The sequence below is a fragment of the Myotis nattereri genome (assembly GCF_964212035.1).
Source record: "Myotis nattereri genome assembly, chromosome: 2".
Classification (NCBI taxonomy): Eukaryota; Metazoa; Chordata; class Mammalia; order Chiroptera; family Vespertilionidae; genus Myotis; species Myotis nattereri.
The window spans coordinates 146,460,459-146,487,440 of record NC_138076.1 but is presented as its reverse complement, the minus strand read 5'-3'; the positions used below and the strand labels follow the sequence as shown (position 1 = coordinate 146,487,440).

Sequence of the window (26,982 nt, the reverse complement as noted above, 5' to 3'; positions counted from 1 at the left end):
TGATTTTGGGAACAGGGAATGAAGAGGAAAGCAATAGTAAAAATCAAATATAAAATGGAAGAGGAAACTTTCATAGATCACTGAAGAAAGCATGGCATGACATAAGCTCAATATGGGCCAATATTTAGTCTGTTATGTTTATTGCTCTATCCCCTTTGCCTAAATTAGTACCTGGGCATAGCAGGCACTCAGATAGATGAAATTAGAAGAAAGAATGAATGTAGAAATTAAGAAGAATGGTCAACCCAGTTCCATGCACATGGGAGCCAATCAAAACTAGGTTCCCTCTCCCAATTTCTTATTTTGTAATTAAATACATATTACATATAGGTAGTAGGTCAGTTAACTGGAGCTACAAAAGTGAATTAAACATATTTTCTGGTCTTAGTGACTCATACTCTATACTAATTTGAGTTCCTGCTTTGTGCTCACCCCTCTTTTAGATCTGGTGGATATAATGAGGAACTTTCATGGAATTCTTTGTCCCAGGGACCTTAATCAAATAGTCACACCAGCAAAGGGAAGGTTCAAAGTTGCTATTCCAAGTATGCTCTCTGAGAGCTTACTTAAAAAGAATGAAACAGAACCTTAATATAGATTTGGATTCTAATAATGGTTTCCCTGAAGAAGGGATGGGAAAAGTGAAGGATTAGTAACAGTTAATTAGGAAGGGGTCAGGGATGTTGTAGAGAGTAGAGGTTAAGGAAGATGTCAAGGTGAAGTGAACAGCTTATGCATAGCTGGTTAGAGACTGACCACACAGACCTCCTGGGCCTTTTTCTTCAGAGAGAATGAAAGTTTTAAGATGGAAGTTTTATCATCAAATACACATAGTAAAAAGAACCTCTGGCTGCACTGCAAAGATTGGATAAAGAGGGGAAAGGATACATATGAGAAGTTATGAACTTATTACAGTAGTTCAGGTGACAAAGATGGTATCATTTGACTTGGATGACAGTGGATATGGAAAGCAATGATGGGTTAAAAATCTATTAAAGAGGTAACATTAAAAGGGCTTGGTCATGGATTGGATTTGGGATAATTAGGTGAGATATAGGGGAGATAAAAAAAATGACCCCAGGAAGATAAGTAAAAACAAAGTCACATTGGGTGATACGTTGTGGTAAAACTAAGAAACACCAAACTCAAAGAAAAAAGCCTTACAAGCAGCTAGAGGTCATTTATGAGATGCATAATGACATTGTGGTTACCTAAAAAGACACACAGCTTTGGAGGTGTATAGAGCATGGATTAAATGATGTCATGTCTGTGATTTCCTTAAAAACACTTTAGCAAAGGAAGGGAAAGATACAGATGAAACATCTACTTGATAATTGTCAAACCTAGGAGATGGTTATACAGGATTATTATAATGTTATATCTGCTTCTTTCTGAAAATTTAAAATTAGTCATGTTTTAAAAAAGCAACCAAAGAGGAAAGAAAGATCACATATTAAGAAATGAATGACAAGTAGACTTCTCATTAGTGAAAACAGTGTTCTAGATAGTGTAATACATAATTTCAAAATGTTGAGAGAAAATTAATGTCATGGCCTACCTAGTCTTCCACATTCTCATTAAAATTATTAATTATAAGTGAAGGCAAAACATAGACATTTTTAACCAAAAAGGACTGGGAGAGGTTTCTGTTTACAGACCATTGTGAGAAGAATGATTACAGAATATACCCCAGGAAGGAGAAAATTTAACCTAGAACAAATAAAATAAAACAGGAACAGACTCAGATACAGAGAGCAAACTGATGAGGGTGGATGCATTCCAGGGGAGGAGACGGAGAGAAAGTTAAGGGGTGAAGAGGAATAAGAAGTATAAACCTTTGTTATAAAAAATGTCATGGGGATAAGTACAGCATAGGGAATATAGTCAATGTCATCCTAACAACTTTGTATGGTGACAGATGTTTACTAGACTTTTTTTGTAGTTAAATCTTATCTTAAACAAAAGAAAAGCTTTGTAACGTGTATAACTAGGTTGTCTTCCCCCACCTGCACCCTAGAGGAAAGCAAACAATTTAACAATAGAACATTTATTACTATAATTCACTACTTAACAGAACACAGGGAAAAAGAAGGAATCTATCATCTGAATAGATGTGATGAAAGCATTAGAAAAATCCAACACTATTCATGATAAGTTCTTGGCAAATAATGAATAGAAGGGAACTTCCTTATCTTGCAGCAAGCATTATAGTTTGTAGTGAAACGGTAGAAGCATTCCAAATAAAGTGAAAAATAAGATAAGGATGTCTTCTTTCACTGTTTCTCGTTGGCATTGTTCTAGAAATCCCAACTGAGACAAGCCCAACAGAAACACACACACACACACACACACACACACACACACACACACACACATGACCACAAAAAAAAACTATTAGAATTAATTCAGAAAGTTGGCTTGTTTTCAAAGTTACCTTGCAAAAATCATTAAGTGACTGATATCAGAAATAATAGATTAGAAATATGATTTTTCAAATTTCATTCACAGTAACAACACATCATAAGGTATCTAGAAGAAATCTAATAGGAGTTGCATGAGGTTTATATAAAGGAAATAGTAAAACTTCAAAGTGGGTAACAAACCAAAATAATCAAGAAACATTCCATGGACATGGATGCTTAGCCCTAATGTTTGAAGATGTCAAAATAACATGCAAATCTAGGGAACATTTTTGCAAAATCTCCAACAGAATTTTGTGTGTAAGTGTGGAAAATGAGCCTAAAATTTATATAGAATAATACAGTTTTGGGAAAAATAAGGAAAAGTACTGGCATTATTGGCCTTCACATTTTTACTTAGTTTTAGTGATGATGTGCTATTGGCATGATGACATGCTGACCAATAGAAAACCACAGAGATCCAAGCATATATGAGAACAGAGTACCGTACATGACGGGGGAAGTGTGCATCAGTGGGAAAGACAAGACTCTTCAACAAGCAATACTGAGACAAATGGTTATCCACATGGAAACAAAATAAAATGAGATTGCTATTTCACATCATTCACATAAATACATTCCACTGGGGTTAAAGCTCTGATTTTGAACAGCAAACGTTTAAAAAATTTGGAAGAAAATATACGAAAAATATATTTGGACCTTGAGGGCCGTGACCTAGAAAGCACAATCCTTGATGGGAACATTTGATATTTGACTACATTCAAAGTTAAAAGTAAATTCTATTTGATCAGGGACATATGTGCAAGGCTAGCTCAGACTGGGAGAAATTTTTTTCAAATTATGCACTAGCAAATGATTACTGTCCAGAATATACAGAGACCTATTGCACATCATGGGAAAAAAGGTAAACAACCCAGTGGGAGAATAGATAAAGGAACAGGGCCGTTTGCAGAAGAGGAAAACCTAAGCCCATAAACATATGAAATGAAGCTCGACATCAGCATTACCAGGAAGATTCAAATTACAATGAACAATGAGACACCATGTCATGCCCATTGATCAACAAGCATTTCAATATACAAGCTTTGCCAGGTCGTGGGGAAGCAGGATGGTCATACATTGCTGGTGGGATGTAAGTTGGTATAACTCCTGTGCAGAGAAGCTGAAGGATGAATATAACCCAGTAAATGATTATACCCAGTAAAACTGAAGGATGAATATAACATGAATTGGAAATATACTGAAGCCAGAACTCCATGGCCATGGTTAATTCTATAGAGGCAGGGAAGTGGGAAGAAGGGGATGTATTCCCTCAAGAGAACTGTAATGTTTTACATGGTTAAAGAAATATATGAAGCAAATGTAGAAAAATTGTCAACATTTGTCAACATTGTTTAAATCTTCTGGGGGGATAGGGATAATGTATTTTTGTACTGGACTTTTCTATAGGATTTCTATATGATTAGAATATTTGGTAATTTCTTTAAAGAAAGAGTTGAATGGAGAGGCTTGAAGACTGAAACGATGGTTTTCAAGACATTTATAAGTAGCTCTTCCTGGAATGCATTCTCCCCAGAAACCTACATCCCCATTTTTCACACCCTTACCAGTACTTATTTTACACTTCTATTCAAGTATCACCTTCTTTCTCAGTGAGGCTTTTCCTAACCTTTGAATTTTCTAACCCCCTGTGATGTATTTTTAAGTTGAATACTTATTGTTATTTATCATACTGTATATTGCTCATATGTATTATTTGGGTTGCATTATTTATTTGTATTGTTTGTGTTTACCTGTCTTAGCGACCAGAATGCAAGCTTTCTGTTTGTTTGATTCACTTCTCTATCCCCAGCACCCAGCAGAGGGCCTGGCACAGAGTATCTTCCCAGTAAATACTTGTTCAGTGAGTGAGTGAACAAATGAATTCTGAGTTCTGCCTTGGGTGGCAGAAAGTGTCTGCATTAGTGAGAGATACAGGAGAGAGGAGTGGAGCAGGCAGGATGCTGTGTCTGATTTGGAGGGGACGGTGACATACGTAGAAGTGAGGTCAGCAGGTAGTTGGAAATCAGGGAATAAAAGGACAGATGGGCCAAACCAAATTGCAACTGAATCCAACCGAGCACCGAGCTCTGGTATTTACAAAGAGATGGACTTGGCTGTCAGTCTTGCTGAGGGAATCCGACCAGGCATAAAACAGATAGCTCAATAACGAAATTCTCGAATTTATTCTATCTTGCTTAAAAAACCTGCAGTTCAGTTTACTACAAAAAAAGGTAGTCTATCCCAGAGAAGGAGTAAATGGTGCTGCTTTATCTATGGGCTGTGACAGTATTAAACAACTTTTACTGGCTTCTAGACATTGGATCTGACTCATCTGTTGTTTATTGTTCATCGTGCAGGGGAAAGAAAGATTAGTTGTTAGAGTTAAAAAATAATAATGGCCATGTTGAATGTATCTTCATTGAAGACTGTGATGTTGAAAGAGATTTAAGGAATAAAGATATATGTTTTCCTATGTGTTAGGCTATTGCTAAATATTTCTTTCTAGACCTGAGGTTTGCTTGCTGTGGGACTGAGTGAACAAAAGGCCCTTCAGGTGATGTTAGGGCAGTAGTTTTGGTAAGCCTGTTAAAAATGGAGATTTTAGGGCCCCACCTGTGAGAGAGGACTCAGAATTTCTGGAGTGTGAGGCCAAGAAATGTGAATTTTACACAATTGTCTCAGGCGAATTCGATGCAAAGCGTAATAGAACAACACTTGGAGAAAAAATCCTGTAGATGATTCTAACTTTTCCTCGGTCATTTATCTTGTTTTTGTGTGTGCACCAGTTATGTGCAGTGATATGTTGTGTGCTTGGTAATAATATTTGTGAGTGAAACAGGTGTGCCAACATTGGCAGTTGGAAAGCTGTAAATAATTATATCTACCGCAGACAGAGAGGCACAAAAAAGAAATACAAAATGTGCTCCTATAAGGAGCTGCAAATCTAACACAAAACAAACAGTGTGAAGATAGGAAATGATAATCTATTCATTTCCTACTGCTGCTGTAATAAGTTTCTACAACCTTGTGACTTAATGCAACACAGATTTATTCTCTTACTGTTCCCGAGGTTAGAAATCCAAGATGAGTTTTGCAGGACTAAGATCAAGGTGTTGGCAGGACTGGCTCTCTCTGGAGGCTCTAGCGGATGATCCGATCCTTGCCTGTCCAGCTTCTAAGATTGCAGATCATGTATTAGAGAAATGTCCACTTGAAACCTACATCATCTTATTCACCAGTGTCACGCCAGTGAATTTAATAAAACACACACACACACACACACACACACACACACACACACACACACACACAACTGCATTCTGTGGTCCATGGCCTCTTTCTCCTTCCCATCTTTACATTTCTCTCTGCTTCTGCCATCCGGATTGCATTCTCCTTTTCTGTAGCCCGAACTCCCTCTGCTTCCTTCTTCTAAGGACATTTGTGATCATTCTTAGGTCCACCCGAATAATCCAGGATGATAGCTTCATCTCAAAATTCTTAATTTAATCAAAACTTCGAAGTCTCTTCTGGTAACATTCACAGGATCTAAGGATTAGGGCATGGTGTCTTTGAGGACCATTATTCATATATGTAAGAAACATGTGACAACTGCAGTGCGATTCTGCCAAGACCTTGCCCTTTCCTTGAAGTACCCGGAAGTAAGTAGAATTTGTAAACTCCACAGTGAAGTAGTAAATGCTGTGCTTAGTAAATAAATGTGAAGTGATTTCAAGAAAACACCATACACGTTGCCACAGTACCAATTTCCTTGCCTGAAGCCAAATGTAGTTGGAAGACGCAATCAATCTGTTGTAACAGCATTTTCGTATTGGCACAGACAAGGACCTTCAAGCTTATTGCCATTTTATGGGAGTCAGCAACATGTTGTCAGTCCCCAATGGATGAAAGCCACTGTATTAGACGCAGTGAGGAGTGACAAGAGAAACTGAGGAGACAGACCCAATGCTTAAAGAACTTAAAGTCCTATAGAGAGATGAGACAAATACGCTTCAAACATAGATAGCCTATGCGCCTATAGAATAAAGGCCACTGCATCCCCAAGAAACCCCATAGTATGTAGCATACCTGTCTCACAATTCTCAGCAAACGTTTTTCTCATGAACCTTTAGTTAAATTATTTGAAGAGAGAAGGGAGATCATATAACACAAGCAGGGACAAGCCAGTAGGGCTACTTTATGAGTGACAGTACTCTGGAGTCTCCTTATGACAGTATTTGATATGAAGTGGGGTTTAGTATAAAGCTGGTTGTAGACCTCATTAAGGATGCTTAGGTAATTGTTCTCAGAATAGCTGTCATGTGGATTCCAAGGTGAGATGCATGGAGAGGCTCTGACATTTGTTGCTACAGTCTGAACTTGTAAGATGGGGGAGGGAAAGGGGGGTTGAGGTAGCTGTGGTTTTTCTATCACCATGTGATTCCTTCTTTATTCTGGGACCTTATTACCCATCCATTCCCAATTCTAAATTCTCCTCCTCAGAATGAGCCCTTTGACTACGGTGATGGAGATTGCCTGTTCTTGGCTGCTGTCGCTATAAAAGCCACAGAACACATTTTTCACTTGTATTATGCTTTTCTACTCACTGGCCTCCCTGTCTCAATACATCTCAAAATCTGTTGCCGAAATAATCTCCCTTTGTCATCTTCAATCCTGTTGCTCTGCTGCAGACTCAGAAATGGCTCTCGGCTTCTCAAAGCAGAACATGCAGGCCCCGCTCCCGAGAGGTCAGGGTCCTTCACAGGTTCCTGTCTCCTGGGGGGCAGCCCTGCCTCCTGCCAGCCAGCTCCTTCCCCGGCCGCCAGCCTCCTCTGTGTTTCTGGGCTCAAGGCACTGCACGCGGCGTCCTTGCTTCTGTCAGAGTTTGGTGTGTACTTATGTCCTCTTTGCTTAGCAGAATAGAAAAATAAGTTATCTTCTGAATTTAAATTACACGAATACTCCTGGGTGTTTAGTTTCTTGTTTACAACACTCTTTCCTCTTTGTATCAATGTATTTGTCTTAGTGCCAAAAAGCACCTGCTCCCTCTCCCTGGCCAGTTCAGTTTACTGATTGGTATGAAGAACCCTCCAAATTAAATTATAGTCACATAGGCGGATTAATTCAGCTTTACTGGCTGAGAATTTAGTGACAACACATCACTGTTTTTGCAGTTATCAAAGAAAGGCACGGATTTTTCTCTGGTGAAAATGTTTCAGTTAGGTGAAAGGAAGAGTAAGCTTATTATTGCTATTATGGTGATATTTTAAAGCCACAAAATAATTATGATGTCCTCCAAAGTTCCCAATGTACTCTTGCCCTATAAAATTTTCTCAGAGAACAACTCTGGCAAGTCAGAGGTTTAGTTAACTTAACACCATCAAGCTACAAACATCAAAGCAGAGAAAGTGTTATTCATGTCTTTATTTAACCTGCGTATTACTGTTGTAAATGATTTTTTCTCCTCTTTGTTGTATGGTGCAGTTTCAGATCATTATATAGGGACTACCACAATTTATTTTTAACACCAAAATGATCCAGTCTAGAAGAAAGGGTGTAGATACAGAGATTTAATTTCACTGTCCTTGCAAGTGACTCAATGAGATAGAAAACCCTTCAAATTTTTCATCTACAAAGTCATAATTTACTACTAACTACATACTCATGGTGTATGTATTTTGTAATGATGAATAAGAAAATCTATTAAGTATTTTAAATTATTATAAGAAAACCTCCAAAATTATTTAGTATCAGATTTTATATTTCTGACAATAGCATAGTTGTTTACATTTACATATATATATATATATATATATATATATATATATATATATATATATACCTTTACTTTGCAATCTTTACTACAATGGAAGTTAAAACGTTGGATGCAGGAGTGAATAACTGCCTGCCTTCCTTTACTTCCAAGGTGCTCTGTCCTTATCCACTGAATCACTATTGCTATGGAGAGGACTTCTGAAGAGCCAGCGTCAATGAGGTCCACCTTGCTATTCTCAGTTATAAGACTTTGTTGCTCTATCTCCCCACTGGACTGCAAGCTCCTTGGAAGAGCACATGTCTCTTTTGCTTATCTTTCCACTCAGCAGGGGAATAGTGGCCTGACCATTAATAGATGCTCATTGAATAGCAACTGAATAGATGAATTTCCCATTGATGAAATCCTTAAACCGTCTTTGATATCTTATTCTCAATTGCACAGCTATCAGAGATAAAGTCAATTTGAATTTGTCTGAAGTTCCCTTCCATTATGATTCTCTCCCAAAGGATATTCTATCATAATAATGGCAAATAGCTGACACCAGTGCCATCTCTCCTACCCTTGAGAGTGCAGCTGGCATTTCACGGATCTTGGCACTTTCTTCTGCCAAGTGCAGATGTGATCTCAGGATTCTTTCCCACATGCCCTCTAAGCAGCCACTGTTAGCTGTTAGGATAGTTGAAACTAAATGGCCACCCTTGATTTTGTGAGAAAGTGAGATGATTGAAGGGATTGAAGGTATCTGCCTTTAGTGTTTTTCCCCATTTAGTGACTAAAATACTTAAAATTCTATAAAAAGATGAAACATACTTTAAATACAGAGAGTTCATGAAATTACAGAGTAAAGGCCACTGGGTTCAATAGACCTATCCTAGGAACACCTATTTTGGGTGTTTAACTATTCTAAGGGATCAAAAACATGTAGCTCCTACACTTTAGTTCATCACTGTGATCTATTACCACAGGGGTGGTGCCATGAGGATATTTTTCTAAAGTCACCTCTTTATTCCATATTGACTATCACAGTTGTTTCTCTCTAATTAGTACCAAGGTCACGGGTGGTTAATGGGGAAAAAAGAGGAACACTAAAGAATAAAATAGATCCAGAAACATAGAAGCATGGAACAGACTATCGAATCTCAGCTGCAGACTCAGAAGTGGCTCTCAGCTTCTCAGAGGGAAGGCAGGGGGTGGGTGGGGAGAGATCAACCAAAGAACTTATATTCATAACCCATGGATACATACAATAGGGTGGTGGAGGCCTGGGCTTGGGAAGAAGAGGGAACGGGGGGCAATAAGGGGTCAGTGGGAGAAAATGGGGGCATATGTAATACTTTCAACAATAAAGATTTTTTAAAAAGAATAAAGGATGGAGTTTGGTAGCTGAGCAGTTGGTATGCATTTTCAAGGAAAGTGAAAAATGCAAAGGAGTAAAACTATCTGTAATAATAAAAGCATAATATGCAAATCGACCAAATGGCCAAACAGTGGAATGACCATCCAGACGACCTTCCAGATGACCTTCTGGACAAAGCAGGGGATGTGAGGGCCGAGGCAGCCGGGGCTGCGAAGGCCTACTTTTGCATGAATTTCATGCATCGGGCCTCTAGTGCCGTGGTCGACAAACTGTGGCTCGCGAGCCACATGCCGCTCTTTGGCCCCTTCAGTGTGGCCACGAAATTTCAATCGCACTGTACATACGCGCCCGCATGTGGTATATTGTGGAAGAGCCACACTCAACGTGCTGCAGTTTGCCGACCACTGCTCTACTGTGAAGATAAAAGAAAAACATGTTCATTATTTCCTTTTCAAAATAAGTGGGGGACTACATTAGAAGAATTTAGGCAAATTAGTGTGATGAAAGGAACTTTGAGCTGAGACCAGAGAAGTTAACTGACTTTCAAAAATTGACAGTAGTTAGCGAGAAAGCTGAGTCTCACCTCCCAGTGTGCCAGTTCCTTGTGTAATGACTTTTCGCAGGTCTAAATGGGCACTTTGGTTCATATCAGTTGTTGGGAGAAGCTATGCAGAGGGAGAGATAAAACCTGGTTAGCAATTTACATTTTCAGGGCTGGGCTCTTATCATGGAATGTCAGAAAATGCAAATAAGCAGGTGTAATAAAATTATATTTCAATGCTTTTGAGTGATAACTACGTTTATGAAGATTTAGTTTTTATGTTATGATTAAGTAGAGTCTATTTAACCTAAAAGAAGAAAAACAACTGTGAGTGTTTTTCACAGTATAAAATGAATTATTGTACAGCAAACTCTTGATTAATTTCATAGGAATTACCTAGTTTGTGAAATAATTTGGATTCTGCCCCCTACACCTCCAACCCTCCATCCTTCAATTGGGTCTCATTAGTTCCAACAGGGCATTGGAATGAGACAGGTACAGATAAAGTGAATGATTGCTCTTAAGTGAGAATGTGACTACAGTTAGGTTTACTTAGTAGCTAAATGACTCATTCAGTAGAATGTTAGGACCAATTGAATAAGTTCATCCATTTATCGGCATCCCTACTGCCATCTCTCCAGTCCAAACCACCATCTTTCACTTGTACTTCTACTATAGTCTAACTCATTTCCTTTTATGTGTTTCTATTCCTTTACTAATCCATTATCTACACTGCTTTTGATGTAATCTGTTAAAACCAAATTCTGGTCATGTCATTCTGTGGTTTAAAAATCTTTAAATAACTTATTTGTGCCTGTAGTATTAAGTTAATATTCTACAATTTGATATACAGACCTTTCTTTAATTTTATTTGAAGTCTCTTTACTTCTCTGGTCTCACCTATCACTGTAAATCTCCTCATTTTTCGAATGTTGTCTCTCTGTGGGTCATCTTAACAAGCAATTCTCTATATTTCAGTTCACTCTAATATAGGTCACTGATGTGATCTTTCTGAAATGCAAAAATAATTTTATCACTTTCTGGCTTAATACCCTCCAATGATTCACCACCACTATTATAACTAAGTTCTAATATTTACTCTTGCCTTTAAAGTCACTAATTATTTGGTCAGCATTGTTTCCTAAGCACATAATATGACTTTGATCTAGGTGCCGACAGTGGTCGGCAAACTCAGTCAACAGAGCCAAATATCAACAGTACAACGATTCAAATTTCTTTTGAGAGCCAAATTTTTTAAACTTAAACTATATAGGTAGGTACATTGTTACCACATGTGGCTCGTGAGCCGCAGTTTGCTGACCACTGGTCTAGGATATTACCTTCTATTTAGCTTAATGCATTCAGCTTAATTTCAAGACTTAGCTGAAACATTTTCTCCCCTGAGAATCCCATCCCACAGTCTTATCAAAGGGTTCCTATTGTATACTCCTTAGGACCGGCACATACCTATGAAATTCACTCATTCATTCAGAAAAATGTATGGACTGCTTACTATGTGCCAGGCACTTGACAGGAAAATTAAAAAAAAACAAAACAACCTATTTTGACCTACCTAAAAAATGACACTTTCATGGTCAGAGCTAATAGGCCAAAATTATTTCCCTCATGCAAGTTACATTCTTGGAGAAAAGGCAGCAGGGAGCAAAATGAGTAAGTAAAACATATCTGTTACTAAATGCTGATAAATGTTACAGGAAACAATAAAACAAGGAAGGAAGATAGAAAGTTCTGGGGTAGAAGGGAAGGTGTCTAAGCAAGAAGAGATATTTGTAGAAGTATCTAAGGTATACAGTGAACAAGCTATGGAGATATCTAGGGGAAAACTCAAAAGCCTTAATGGGAGGTCTGGCATGATTGAGGAATGCAGAGGAAGCTAGTGTGTGGATAGAGTAAGGTTAGTGTGGAGCAAAGTAGTAAGAAATGAGGTCAGAGAGATAAAGAGGATTCCATTTTTATAGGGATATATTGGGGCCCTTGTAAAACTTGGCCTTTTACTCTGAATGAGATGGGAAGCCACTGGAGGAGGAAAGCAAAAGAGTGATAGGACTTGATGTTCATTTTAACAGGAACATTTCATTGCTGCGTAGAGGACATACTTAAGGAGTAAGGAACAAGACATTATTAGGCTACTAGAGCACTCATCTAGGCAAGAAATGAAGGAAGCTTGGAGCAGAGTAGTAATGGTGGGGTTATAAAAATGGTTGGTGTTTGGATATATTTTTAAGGTAGATCCACAAGGATTTCATGACCAATTGAACATGGAGTATGAAAAAAAGAGGAAAAAAAATAGTGTTGAGGCATTGGGCTTGGGCAAGTGATGGAAAGACTTTTGGAGTAGCAGGTAGGGGTGTGTGTGTGTGTGTGTGTGTGTGCGCGCGCGCGCGCGCGTAATATCAGACATGTTACATTTGAGATGCCTCTTCGATATCTTAGTGGAAACATCCAGTGGGCAGGTAGATTAATGAGTGTGGAAGTCTGGAAGTAATGAGGTAAAATCTTCAGCATCTAAGTGATATTTATAACCACGAAACTAAATGTCATCACCAAAAGAACTGAGTGTAGACAGAGAATTGAAAATATCTATTGATGGAATCTGGAACCCTCCAACATTAAGTGAGAAAGATGGATGAGGAAAAGGAGAAATCAGCCAGGAGACAGAAGGAATTGTCAACCAGATAGAAGGAAAAGTGAGATAGAAGCCAAGTGAAAAAAGTGTTAGGAGGAGGAGAAATTATCAACTGTGCCAAATTCTGCTGATAGGTAATGCATGTTGAGAACTGGAACCGACTGTTGGATTTGGCATCCTGGTGCCTTTAGTGATGTTGACGAGAGCAGTTATGGGAGAGAAGTGGGAATCAAAGCTTCATTATAGTGAATTCAAGAGAGAATAGGCTTAGAGTATAAGTGGGCAACCATCCTACTTACACCCAAGGGATCCTTTTCATTCTAAAAGTGTTTGAGTTTGGATGTTAACTTACATACTAATCCTAACTATATAGAAGAAAAAAACTTTCAAGGAGCATTGCTGGAAAACATAGTTGAGGAACTGTGGTCAGCAAAGATTTTGTTTTTAAACGTAAGAAACAATACAGATTAGTTGTTTGCTGGTGAAAATTATGCAGCATGGAGACATAAATTGGTGATATGGGGGATAAAGAGAAGCATTTGAGAACATCTTTGAAAAGACAAGAGGGGATAGAACGTTGAGGGCTTGACCTTATGAGTGCAGCCTCCCTAACTTTTCTAATGGGAGGGAAGGCAGAGTACATGTTGCATTTCTCACAATGTATTTCATTGTTGATCTATTTGTTTGTTTTCCCACATATTGTGAACCTCTTAAGAGCAGTAAGAGTAAATGTCTTATTCATTTTGTGGTAAGAATTTTTATTGTTTTATTTCTATTCTCTACTACAATCCTGACACACAGCATGCGTGCAATACTTGTTTGAATGAACAAAAGAAGACACTGTGCTAAGCATGTGTATGTTTTATCTTCTCACTCAGATTGGATCATTTCCATAAAATCTTGAAAACCAGCTTAATTTAATTGTGCTTCTCCTGTCTTGGTCTACAGATAGCTTGACTAACTGGTAGGATTGATTAATAGGAGTGGCTGTTTCTACCAAAATCAATGCTGCTTCCTAGGAGTGAAATTAGCATCTTTTTGCTGCACCATTTTGCAGTGGTCCTGGTTATGCTTTTAAACTTGAATCTTCTGAAAGATGTCCATTCTCCTGAGTATCCATTTGTCACTTATAGTTTACCATTCACATAGTATTTATCATTGTCTTTTATTATCTAACTTACCTAATAAATGGAAAACTCTCTGAGAATGGAGATTACATTGCTTCTCTCCATGCCCCCCCTCTCCCCAATAATGCTTTGTGCCATCTTTAATTAGAGAACATGTCTGATTCACTACCAAGTTAAAAATGCTTAGTCCAGGCCTGTTGCAAAGCAGATGTCAAATAATGTTTGTTGAATGAATGAATGCATGAGTAAATGATTACTGTATGTGGTGTATGCTGCTGGTACCCAGACATCTTTACTGTTTGGTGCACCTATACCCCAATTCTCACTGCTTTGCTCTTAATAGGTTGTCCCTGAAATCTTCTTCAAGGGACTATACTTAGGCAAGTCCATGGATGCCTTCCCCTTGGTAATCAGTATCTAATGACTGAGGTGCAGGAGTTTGGGAATCTAGCTGCTGTGCCTCAGGCAGTGCAAGCTCACCGGGGCATGTTATACTCCAGAGCTCCCTGTGGGATCAGGCTACCAGGATTTCAGCTGAAATTGCACTTTGCTTGACTCATTATTCTTCCTTATTTGCTTCCCAGGGCTCCCTTGTAGGTTTCTCCTGAGAACACCTCCTTAGTAGACCACTTGCACACTCATCCTTTCCTTGGGGTCTGCTTCTTGGGAACTTAATACATAACATATTGCATGTTTATAAGCAGTGATGTCAGGGGCAGGGAATGGTAGCAACTTTCTCTCTAAGAGTGTCACATTTTGCAGTGGTATGTGGTGTCTACACCACCAACCTAAACTGTAGGTGACTGTCAACTAAATTTGATACTCGATTTGGTTGGTGGGTGGGAATTTCAGTAAATAAATTTATTGAATTTAGTAGATATCTTATTGAATTAGAGGACTTTCTAACATAAAGCAGAATGTATTTTTTTAAAACTTTCTACTCTTTTTGATTAAACACATCTCTGACATATGTTCTCTCCCCTTAAGCCAGGATAGTAAAGAGTTGATTGTCTAATCAATTTTTATACGATTGAGTACAGCTTTTTTTGGTCTTTGTGTTGAATATAAATATCCATTTTCACAAACTGAGTAAACCATTTATTTTTTTCAGTGATTTGAAAAGAACACAAACTCCTTTATCTGTAAAATGTGATTGGAAGTAATCTGTTTTAGAACTGAAAAGAGCTTTAGTAACCAGCTGGTGGCCAACACTTCTATTTTATAAATGAGACCACTTGAGACCCAAAGAGGTTAAGTACTTTGTTCAATATCACTCCGTTTGGTCAGTAACAGAGCAGGACTAGCAGACAACTCCCAGGCTGCTGTGCTCGTCACAGCTCCACAGAATACATATTTATTATTCACAGAATTGATATGAGGATTAGGGACCACATCTGTGAAAAATAGATTTAGCCTTTGGAAAGAAAGATGCTGGGTAGCTTTATAAAAGCTTTATGAAAACTAATCTCATTTTAACCTTTTCTGTATAGTTGTTAGTTTTGTTCAGTTTTATGTTATTTGCCTCTGGCTCCTTTTTGGCCAAGGACTAGATAATATACAATGCTTGATTTAAAAATCAATATTAAGTATCCGGACTGTGTTAGAAATATGAATGACCTCAGCTGGTTTCGAAGCCTGGAGCAGTTGAAGATGGCTTTCCAGAATGGCAATCATTTATGGACATGAAACATTTTCTATTCCTACTTTGCATATTGGGAATAAGGACAGTTAGTTCCAAAGAAAAGAAGGAAGTGTAACATATATTTCTGTTCGGCTCGGTAATGCTTTCCTAGCTGGATGCAATGTGTCTTTAACAAACCATGAATTTTCTCTCCTGCTGAGCCACCATATCCTGCCTACTTTCCGCATAGTCAGAGAACCATTATCCTAATCCGCCGTACCTTCCTATCTCTAGCAAGCACATGTAAGTGATAACTTTGAATACTTATTTTGATGCAAGCTGTATAAATCTTCTCTATGTCTTCTTGTAAAGCGAGGAAATTGTGACTTGCTCAACTTGGTTACTTTAATTGCTTGAGTTTGGTTCATTCAGCCACAGCATGCTTTGATATATGAACAAGAATGCTGTTTAATTTCTGTAGAAAGCGAAGTGATTTGTGTAGATTCATATATGCAGGCAAGATAAAATTTGAGTACCAAAAGGCTAAAGTAACTTTTATATATATTTTTAATTAGGTACGATTATATGCACGACCCGACGCTATCAGAAGAGGATCCGGGGACTATGCTCTCCATATAACAAAGAGATTAATAGAGTTTTATGAAGACTACTTTCAAGTGCCCTACTCCTTGCCCAAACTAGGTAAGAACTGTCTTGGTTATTTTACTGGAAGGGGTCCAAGAAGGTGGAATTTCTTCTTCATGCATTTATTCGAGACATTCAGAAGCACGGAAATTCCAAGGGTTATATATTTTAAAGACGATAAGCATGAAAATAGTTTTTTTCTGAAGAGGTAAAATAAAATTTAGTGTTTCTAGAGGCTTGCCAAAAAGTGCTCATAGGAATTAAGAATGGCATTATCTAAGTTTTGGATTCCAGAAGATAGCCCCCCATAGCTACAGTTTGTGTAATACGTACTGGGAAGGGGTACTTGTCAGCATCTCATTTAATCTGCGCAGCTGCTACGGGGGTAGGCTACTGTTACATTTTCCACCAAAGGGAATTGAGACCCAGGAGCCTTCCATTCATTCAGACAGCCAATAAGTAAAGAAGCTGGGATGTCAAGGTAGGTCTCTATGATTCCCGGGCCTATTCAATATTGTCTACTCACTGCTTTGTTTCCTTCCTAATCCCAGATGTCAGATCTCAGTGTACTCGTTGTCCCTTAGGTTCTTTTTGTTCAGTCACATTTCAAGTAAGTCATGGTAAATGGAATAAAATCAAGAGAGAAGGGGAATTTTAATGGTGGAGGTTGTGTTCATGATGAATATGCTTGCATTTCCTTCTTTTACAAAGAGATATGTTGGATAATTTTTTGTTGAATGAATAAATGGATGGATTTTGTTATCCTAATTTAAATGAAGTTGCTGCTTTTTATTTTTTATTTTTTAAGGATTCTCCTACTCTCTGGTATACCAGCTTTTTTTTCTTTCTTTTTTTTAAATCCTCACCTGAGGATATTTTTTCCATTAATTTTCAGACAGAATGGAAGGGAGGAGGTCAGATGAGAGAGAGAGAGAGAGAGAGAGAGAGAGAGAGAGAGAGAGAGGGAGAGAGAGAGAGACATTTATGTGAGAGAGCCTCCCACATGCGCCCAGTCCAAGCTGGAGATGGAAACCGCAACCAAGGTACGGTGCCCGTAACCAGGAATTGAACCTGCGAAGCTCTAACCCACTGAGCCAAACCCATCAGGGCTGAAGTTACTGCTTTTACAGGGGAACGGACTCGGACTTTCCAGGAAATTAGAAAAGGCATGTCACCCATTAGAAATGCTGAAGTTATTTTTTTGTCCTCAGAAAACCTGTTTTGAAAGATTACATCACTATCTTCCTTTATTCCCCTCCCCTCTCCCCATCCTTTTTTCCTTCCCCAGAGCACTTTTATCAGCGTCCACATAAAAGTGATTGCTTGTTGGCAAGAATAAAGTACTTATCTGATCAAAAATGTTAGCATTTGAACCACAGGCTCTCCTCTCAGGAGAACTGGGCCTATTTCATTAAAGCACCTGCCTGCTGAGTAGCTTTATTGGTCTTACAATGTGTAGTTCAGAGAGTAGATGGAATAGTTGATATTGGGATCAATGGGTGTGGCATATAATTTTAATAAGTGATGTTTATGAAATTCTGAGGACTTTTTCAAATATATGCTCTTAGAATCCATAATATATAAGTTCAAATGTTTAACAAAATTGTATCTCAAATAGGATCTATGTGGTTTTTTTTTTCTGTCTTCTTTCTTTTCTTCTCTGTATTCACTTCCCTATTGGAATCCATTACACTGAAATCTCCCTGTTAGGCACCCAAGGCAGGAAGAATACCTGACCTCATTTGCATGGGAGGTGACACTGTTCTGTACTCCAAGTGAAACTGACTGGGAACTTCCCAGCTTGACCCTAATGTAAAATTCACAAGTGCTTATGCTGCAAGTTCAGCAAGAGAAATAAAATGCGAATCTTTGTCCCCTTCAGACCAGTAATTAGTGGAGGAATTCAATTTATAACTTCAGGGGGTTCCATGTAGCTGTCAGCTTGCAGCAGGAGGCATCCCCAGTCCTCTATTTCACTCACAAGTGAACCATGCAGGCTTTCATCTGCAGAAAAGAGCTTTGTTCGCTGGTACTCTTACTTGTTAAGCTACCTTCCGGTGTGTACAACAGAATGATTTGACTCACCCCAGCACACTTCTTTTTATGTATCTAGGGGAGTTACTATAGCCTGTGGCACTTCCTAAAATTTCTCCTAAAGTTCTACTTACTTTATGTATCTATAGATATTTAGATCTATATGTTAATGGATTTATAAGTATGCTTTCTAAATACCTCCTCCATAAAAATTCCTAAGCACAGAAGCATTTTAACAAATTCTTACTTTTCATTGTACATGATGAATTATATTTTACATAAGTTCCATGGAAATCAACTCAGTCTTTGTTAATGTAGAGGTATCATAGATATCAACTTCAGAACGAAACCTTCAGAACTAAAATGGTTTCTCTCCCTCCCGCCCTCTATCCCTCCCTATCTTCCTTCCATCTACAGAGAAGCATCAGTCAGACCATCAAACCTCAGAGGGAAGGTAGGGGAGGGTGGGGGTAGGGGGAGAGATCAACCAAAGGACTTATATGCTAACATATAGGCCTAACCAATGGACACAGACAACAGGGGGGTGAGGGCATGAGTGGGGGGGGAATGGGGGTAATGTGAAGATAAGGACACATATGTAATAACTTAATCAATAATAAAAAAATATTAAAAAATAAGCATCTATTGAGTGCCTCCCACAGGCACTTTTCTATGTGATGGGGATACAGCAGCAAATAAAAAAGACAAAAATCCCTTCCCTCCTGGGGCTTACATTTTCTTAGGTAGAGGCAGACCCTAAAGCAATCAGTAGCACATAAAGTGTATCAGATGGAGAGAAGTGCCATTAAAAATAAAGCTGGAACAGAGGAGCAGGAAGTGTGTGGAGCAGATTAGATGTGGGAAAAAGGCTGAATCTTTTAAATGGGTATTGATGGCTTTATTGGGAAGCTGACTCTTGAGCAAAGAACTCAAAGACATGCAGGAGTAACCCAAGTGGGAAAAGTGCCTTGACTTTGAGATGGGAGCTTTGTTGGGGTAACTAAAGAACAGAAAAGAGGCAGGTATGACTAGAGCAGAGTGGGTTAAGGAGATAAGGTCAAGGTGAGTAGCAGATCATGGAGAGCCAGCAGACTGTGGTAAAGACTTTGGCTTTTTTTCTCCTGGGTGAGATGGAAATCAATTGGTCAGTTATTAGAAGTATTACATAATCTGGTTTCTGTTATAAAAGGGTATTATGTGGGTTAAGTACTAGTATACTGTGGGGCAATGGTGCTCAATCAGGGTGAATTTGTCCCTCAGGTACTTGGCAATATCTGGAGACATTTTTATTTGTCACAACTCAAGGAGGGGTGGTAGAGTGTATTCTATTGGCATTTAGTGGATAGAGGCCAGGGATACTGCTAAACATCTTACCGTGCACATGACAGCCTCCCATAATAAAAGAGTTGTCTAACTAAAATGTCAATAGTGCTGCAATTGAGAGACTCTGGTATAGGTAGAAAGGTCAGAGGCATAAAAACCAGTTAAGAATATATGGCAAAATATGATGGTTGCCTGGTGGACTAGGATGTTAACAGAGAAATGATCTGGATATGTATTGAAAGCACAGACAAAAACTCACTGCTGAACAGGATGTGGGGTATGAGAACAAGACAGGTACCAAGGGCAATTCCAAGGCTTTTGGTCTGAAAATTTGAAGAATCGATTTACATTTTACTGAGACAGGACAATTGTGTAAAGAGACAGTGTTTGAGATTGACATGTCTATTAAGCATTTAGGTGGCACCTTAATGTCTATAAGAAATTCAAGTAGACATTGCATTTATAATTTTGGACTTTGACTTAGAGATCTGGCTAGAGTAGCGGTTCTCAACCTGTGGGTCGCTACCTCTTTGGGGGTCAAACTACCCTTTCACAGGGGTTGCCTAAGACCATCGGAAAACACATATATAATTACATATTGTTTTTGTGATTAATCACTATGCTTTAATTATATTCAATTTGTAACAATGAAATTGGGGGTCACCACAACATGAGGAACTGTATTAAAGGGTCACGGCATTAGGAAGGTTGAGAACCACTGGACTAGAGTAATCCATTTGCCAGCATGTCAGGATGGTTAGGACCACCACAGCTGTGAGATTAGGTAGGAAAGAGAATAGGAGCGAGGAGGGATGGATCCAATGTTTAGTGGTTATAGAGATTAGGAGCCACGAAAGCCTGCTGGTTGACAAGAAGCAACTGAAGTACTAAGAAAATACTATATGTTCCAGGCATCTAATGAATAGAACTTTTCAAAGAGGGCAGATGATAAATTGTGGTAAATCCTGTTAGATGAAGACTGAGAATTGACCATTAATTGGCACTGACAAGAGCAAAGGCCTGATAGGTGTGTTCAAGAGCAAGTGGGGGTGGGACTGGGGTTCCCAGTGGAGAGGGTTCTGGGAATAGGGGGAGAATTGTTTGTGTTCTGCTAGTGCTCACCTCTGGATAAGAGCCGTTTCTGTGAACTAATGGCATCCTTACCTCACAGATCTGTCCCTGTCCCACAGCATGTCAGGGGGAGATGTGGAACTTGCCTTTTTCTTTGATTTTCACTAGAAAACCCAAACCTGAAACAGATAAATAAGAACGCTCTCCACCGGTTAACCTGAATTTACTGAGAGCTATGTGTGAATGCCAGAGTATTACATTGCAAAAACCAAACAAGAAAGCAACCTCAAAATGTAATATTGGAGCCTCTTTTTCTTAGAATTCCCTTTGCCTTTCTATCATAAACTCTTCAATATCCCTTTTCTTCAATCTTCCCAAGTTCTTTTTCATTTCTAATGCTGAATAGTTTAACTTTCTCTGCTGTGGCATCATCTCATGCCAGCTTATCTGTAAGGATTTGAATTTCCACACCACGTAGTTTATCAGAATAGTTCTCTATGAGGAATTCTGATGCTCACTATTAGGGCAATACATTTATTCTCTTGTTACACAAGGATATTTCTTTAATGTTTTTAAGCCAAAATATGCAGCCAGTGTACCTGTGGGAGGATGTATTTTTAAATCTCTAACTTAGGGAATTAAGAGTATTTATATGACGTTTCTCTTTCTTGGTGTTAAGTTGTAACGAGAGGTATAAAGTACTTTGGATATAATCCAAGTCTTTCGGTGTAGAATGCGCTCTGTTTTCATGAGAATGCTCTGAGGCCTGGAGGTTTACTTAAAAACAGGTTGTTCTATAAAAAATTATCTTTCCTCTCATCCCCCAGCATAATGACCACAATTACAAAAGCAAATGGGCTTGTGTTTACTAAGTGTGGGTCACTCTTGAGGGCTTTGTACATTCGAATCCATTTAATCTTTTTCACTGCCATTGAGGCGGTGCATGTTATTTTCTCATTTTCCAGGTGAGGAAATTTAGGCACAAAGTGACTAAGTATTGTACTCTGCTCCCACAGCAGGAATTCATGGATTTATAATTCAAATTCAGGCTGTCTAGCTCCAACATTTCAAGATTCTACCAAAGCAGATTCCTGAAATTATGCGAATTCAGAGATTAAAATATAGGTCATCTTAATAAACTAAGTAATCTGATTGCTAGAGGTATAATCTAATAGTTATTTTTGTTAATGTCATGTTAATGTTAAAATTAAAACGTGTTCCTGGAAGAGAAGTTGAAAACGTAAAAATAAAATAAAGGAGCATCCATCTTATAACTCATAATTTCATCAGCCAGAAGATATATTTGAGTATCTTAAATGTTTGTTTTTCAATATAGATGTTTTATATGTTAATTAAGTGGCTGCTAAAGTGACAGATTTGTATTGGAATATTTGGTTTACTCTGTTTAGATTTCCATTAATTATGGCAGATAGCCTTCAGTTTCCTTTTGCTGCTACTTTATAATTTGTAAGTCAATGTTTCTTAAAGGAGTTTGCTTGATTGTTTTTTGGTGTTTTTTTTTTTTTTTTTTTTGCCTCAGACAGCATGCTTTTATGAAGAATTCAATATCTACCTGGCACAGTGCTGTGATTGTGGAGGGAGCAAAAGTATTTTGTTGCAAGGATTTCTGGCTTCAAGGAGTGTGGTTTTTGTTGAGGAGAGAATACAATATTTATAGGTATGAATGGATTAGAGACTCATGCAATATGGAAGCACCAGCATTTTGTAGGGCAAAAATATACTACCATATTAAGAATGTGGGATCGTTGCAGAATGCTGTAGGCATGAAATGCACATAAAAAGAAGCCTTATACTGACTTGAGCCCCCTCCCCCCCAAAAAAGAAGCAAATTGAATCAGAGGTGGAGAAGAAAGGGGAGAAGTCATTTTGAGAATTGTGTAGTGGGGACAGCCTCTGGACACCTGGGGCTCTATGTATCATGTTGATGGAGCCTATTTACTTTTCTATAATGGAGTAGATGAGTTAAGGAATAAGTTGCCCCATTGAAGTTCATAAATAGGGGAGCTTAGTTTGAATCAATGAGCTTTGTTTAAGTTATTACAGATATACTTTTTTATTGTGATGATGATGATGATGATGATGACAGTTTGCTATTTGCAGTAGTAGAATTTTTGAGTTTTTCTTTCACAAAATGTTTTTTTATTAAAGACTGACAACCATTTCATTCACTATGGTTATGTTTCTTTTCTCTTTAAGTTATAGATATATTTTTGTTTTTAATTTAAAATGGTAATTATATGAAACTACTCCCATTTTTATGCACTGAGCCAAACCAGCCAGGGCAGAAACTACTCCCATTTTTAAACATGCATCTCATAATTGAGTTATCACGTGAGACTTTTTAAGTATGACTTTTCTTACCCTGCTTTTGATGAGATAAATATTGAATGTGATATATATGCTTTGTTGATGGTCTCAAATAATAGTGCTGTTTAAAAGCAAATACCTGGAGGCGGTGTATGCAGTCAGGTCTACTTCTGCATAATGCCAACTCATCCCCAAGTGCTTCTTTCAACCAGAATGCCTCAAAATATTTGAATGTATACTGGAGCTATTTATTGTACGGCTCCTGGCAGAAACTAGCTTAGGATCTCTCTGTGGGTGAACACTATTACCGCATTTTCAGGGCATCAGATGATGTAGTTCTTTGTCTTCCAGTTTTCCAAGTGTTGTAGAGAAATAAGTTTCTTCAAATGACTATCCTCTCCCCCTGTTTGGAATGAAATAAACATTGTCTCTCCCTATTTTATGAAGGTAATTTATTTCTGAAAAACCTTTCACATGGCGATTTTCTCATAAACCAAAATAGCAGGTATAATTTCTTTCAATGGGGCATATCTTTTGTAGGTTCCTAACTCCCCACTCTGACAACCATTGGCACTAGAATACCATTAACTCCGATTAAAATGGACACAGTTACTTCAATATTTAATAGTTATTTTAACAAGGCATTTTCCACCTTCATTAATTATTCCATAAAATGTCCATTTAACTCTTTTTATTAAGCTATTTTGCAGCTATTACATGCTATGCATGTCTAAGACTATACTAACACACAAAACATATCTTATATAATAAAACCCTAATATGCAAATTGAACAGCAGAACGACTGGTCACTATGATGTACACTGACCACCAGGGGGCACATGCTCAACGCGGGAGCTGCCCCCTGGTGGTCAGTGCACTCCCAGAGCCAGGAGCGCTGCTCAGCCAGAAGCCAGGTTCACGGCTGGTGAGCGCAGTGGAGGTGGTGGGGAGCGAGCCTAAACTGGCAGGCAGACATCCCTCAAGGGGTCTCGGGCCTGCAGGCCAGGCTGAGGAACCCCCCACTCCCCCCCAGTGCATGAATGTCATGCACCAGGCCTCTAGTATATTTATAAGATCCTCAATGTTTAAGATATTTAACTACTAATGCAAAAATAGGATAAACAAAGGATGCTAAAGAAGAAAGAAATCAATGAAAACAATGCATTTTAGTGGGAACGATTCATGAGATGATTCTGCTATATACTTATACACCACAGATACACTTAGTGAAGAATTTAATGCAGCACAAACCAACCATAGAACTGAAGTAACTAATTAATTCAGCAAGCATTTATTGAGCAGTTACTATGTAAAAATGTACTCACAATGATAATAAATGGCTCTTCTGCTAGAAGCTTAAAATCTAGTTGAAGAGAAATGTTTTTTGTGTTTTTTTTTTTAATTTTGCCAATTCACCAGTATTGTTCCACGTTCAATTTTCTTACAGCTGTCCTCCCTCCTTCTATAGTGTTAAGAATTTCAGACCTTCACAGCATTGGATTTGTCCCTAAATATATTTTCACTAATTCAACCAGTTTTTGTGTGAATGATTGTTTATTCTGAAAGTAAATGCAGTTTTAGAAAGTGCTTAACTTAATCAGGGCATATTTATGAGAGAAGTTTCCAAGTTACTGTTTTATGTATTCCAGCAGAGGTTTTAGAATACATTAAGAAATCAGTATTTCCAGAGTTTTCCTACTGTAGTCATTGCATAAGCCTGATGTGACATAACCTGCTTTCTTCCTTATTCCTCTGGATGAAGTGGCATTGCTGCGGCACGAGACACCTTTTTTGTACACCTGATCCCATCTTCTCTCACCTGTCAAAGGATATCACTTCAGCAGTTCTCCCTTTGCTTTCCTGAGTCTTTAATTTTCCCTCTTTATTGATTCTTCTTCCACAAACATTTAAAATACGGTGCCATTTCTCTCAACATAAGCACACACATGCACACTCATTCCAGCTACCGTACCATTTCTCTCCTTCCTTTTACAGCTAAGCTGCTGGAAAGTGTTGTTCATCTGCACTGACTCCGGTTTTTCTCTTTTCCTTGTTTGTTAAATGCACTCTACATGAGGTGTTTGCCCCCAACACTCTACTAAAACTGCTCCTGTCAAGTTCAATAATGCCTCCACATTGCTAAATCCAGCGGTCAATTCCTAGTCTTCATCTTGAGCTGTCAGCAGCATCTGACACGGTAGTTCTCTCCAACTCCCTGAAACATATTTTTAGCTTGTCTTCCAGGGCAAGTCATTTTCCTTTTTTATTTTTTTCTCCAATTCACTGGCCATTATTTCCAAGTCTATTCTTCCATTCCTTTCCCATCTCTAGGGGCTTACCACTGGAGTGTCTCAGGACTTGGGTTTTGGACCTCTTCTCTTCGCTACCTTCATGCAGCCTCATGACTTTAAGTGTCATCTGCTGATGCCGGTAATTTCCAAATTTGCATCTCCAGCCTGGTTCACTCTCTTCAACTTCAAATTTCCACACTCTATTACACTTGGATACCTAATGAGTATCTTAAATTAACACATTTGCATTTGAGCTTCAGATCTTTAAGCTGTTCCCTTGCTCTTTCTACAGTCTTCCCCATCTCAGTGTGGTTGAGTTCTGGTGAGAGCTCTCTTCCTGATTTGTGGATGGCCGGCCACCTTTTTGCTGTGTTTTCACACAGTACAGAGAGAAAGCAAGCTTTCTGGTGTTTCTTCTTATAAGGGTCTCATCTGCATGACCTCATCTAAACCAAATTTTGAACCATCTTATTGGAAGTTAGGGCTTAAACATATGAGTTTTGGGGGCATAGAATTCACTTCATTGCAGGGATGAGATCTGGCCTGACTTACATTTTTAAGGGATCACATTAGCTGCTTCATGTGGAACAGATGTTTGGGGAGAAGGAGGTCAAGGCCGAAGTAGAAAGAAGCTACCGCAATAATCTGAGCAGTAATGCTGTCCTGAGCCAGAATGGTAGTGGTGGAGGTGGTGAGAAGTGGGCAGTTTCTGAATATATTTTGGAAGGAGAATAAACAGGGTTTACTACATTACATGGGACTTCAAATGAAGGCTGGATGCCAGTTCCTCTCAGCTATAGTTTAGAAGATTGTGACAAGGTTGAAAATCTATGCACTTTCTTCCCCCTGGCTTACATTCCTGTGTAGCTACAGTGAAAGAGAACAATCTTTTTTTTTTTTTTTAAATATATTTTATTGATTTTTTACAGAGAGGAAGGGAGAGAGATAGAGAGTTAGAAACATCGATGAGAGAGAATCATCGATCAGCTGCCTCCTGCACATCTCCCACTGGGGATATGCCCGCAACCCAGGCACATGCCCTTGACCGGAATCGAACCTGGGACCTCTCAGTCCGCAGGCCGACGCTCTATCCACTGAGCCAAACCGGTTTCGGCGAGAACAATCTTTTAAAGCCTCTTTCTTCCTTTCTTAGTTATTTAAAACTAGAGGCCTAATGCATGAAATTTGTGCAAGAGTAGGCCTTCCTTCCCCCGGCTGCTGGCACCGGCTTCCCTCCGGCCACTGGTACCCGGGACCTAGGCTTCCCTCACAGAGGGAGGCCCTGCCTACCTGCCGCAGCCCACCAGTTGGTGGCCTGGGCCTCCCTCTGCGGGGCAATCATGGGGTGTTGGCCGGGCCCCCCCACCAATCGCATCGCACCCGCCTTGGCTGGCCTGGCGCCAGTGGGTGTCATAGCGTGGTCCCAGATGGTCATCTGGATGATCATCTGGATGGTCATCCCACTATTTGGTCCTTTGGTCGACTTGCATATTACGCTCTTATTATATAGGATTAACATAGCATGAGAAATAATTTGTATGTTCTAGATAGAGCAGCTATATTTAGAACAAAATAATAGTTGTAATAATCTTTTGGGAGTGAGTTGCTTCCTTTACTGTTCATTGGTCAGTCTGGAGTTAATTATAGACAAATGGCAACCCCAAACCCTCGAGAAAAGCAGGAATAGTTCATTAAAGTCTAGGCTGGGGATTACTGCTGACAGAAGCACTGCCAATCAGGCACTTTTAAAAGAAAGGTGAC

General features: G+C 38.8%; 1 protein-coding gene across 1 annotated transcript in view; it reads left to right on the top strand.

The window, feature by feature from the left end:
* TRHDE (thyrotropin releasing hormone degrading enzyme) overlaps nt 1-26,982 on the top strand; it is a 378,007-nt gene that overhangs the window by 91,054 nt on the left and 259,971 nt on the right. Inside the window, exon 3 of the mRNA XM_081083285.1 lies at nt 16,104-16,230. Coding sequence (XP_080939411.1) covers nt 16,104-16,230 — 127 coding nt within the window. The remainder of the gene's footprint in view (nt 1-16,103; nt 16,231-26,982) is intronic.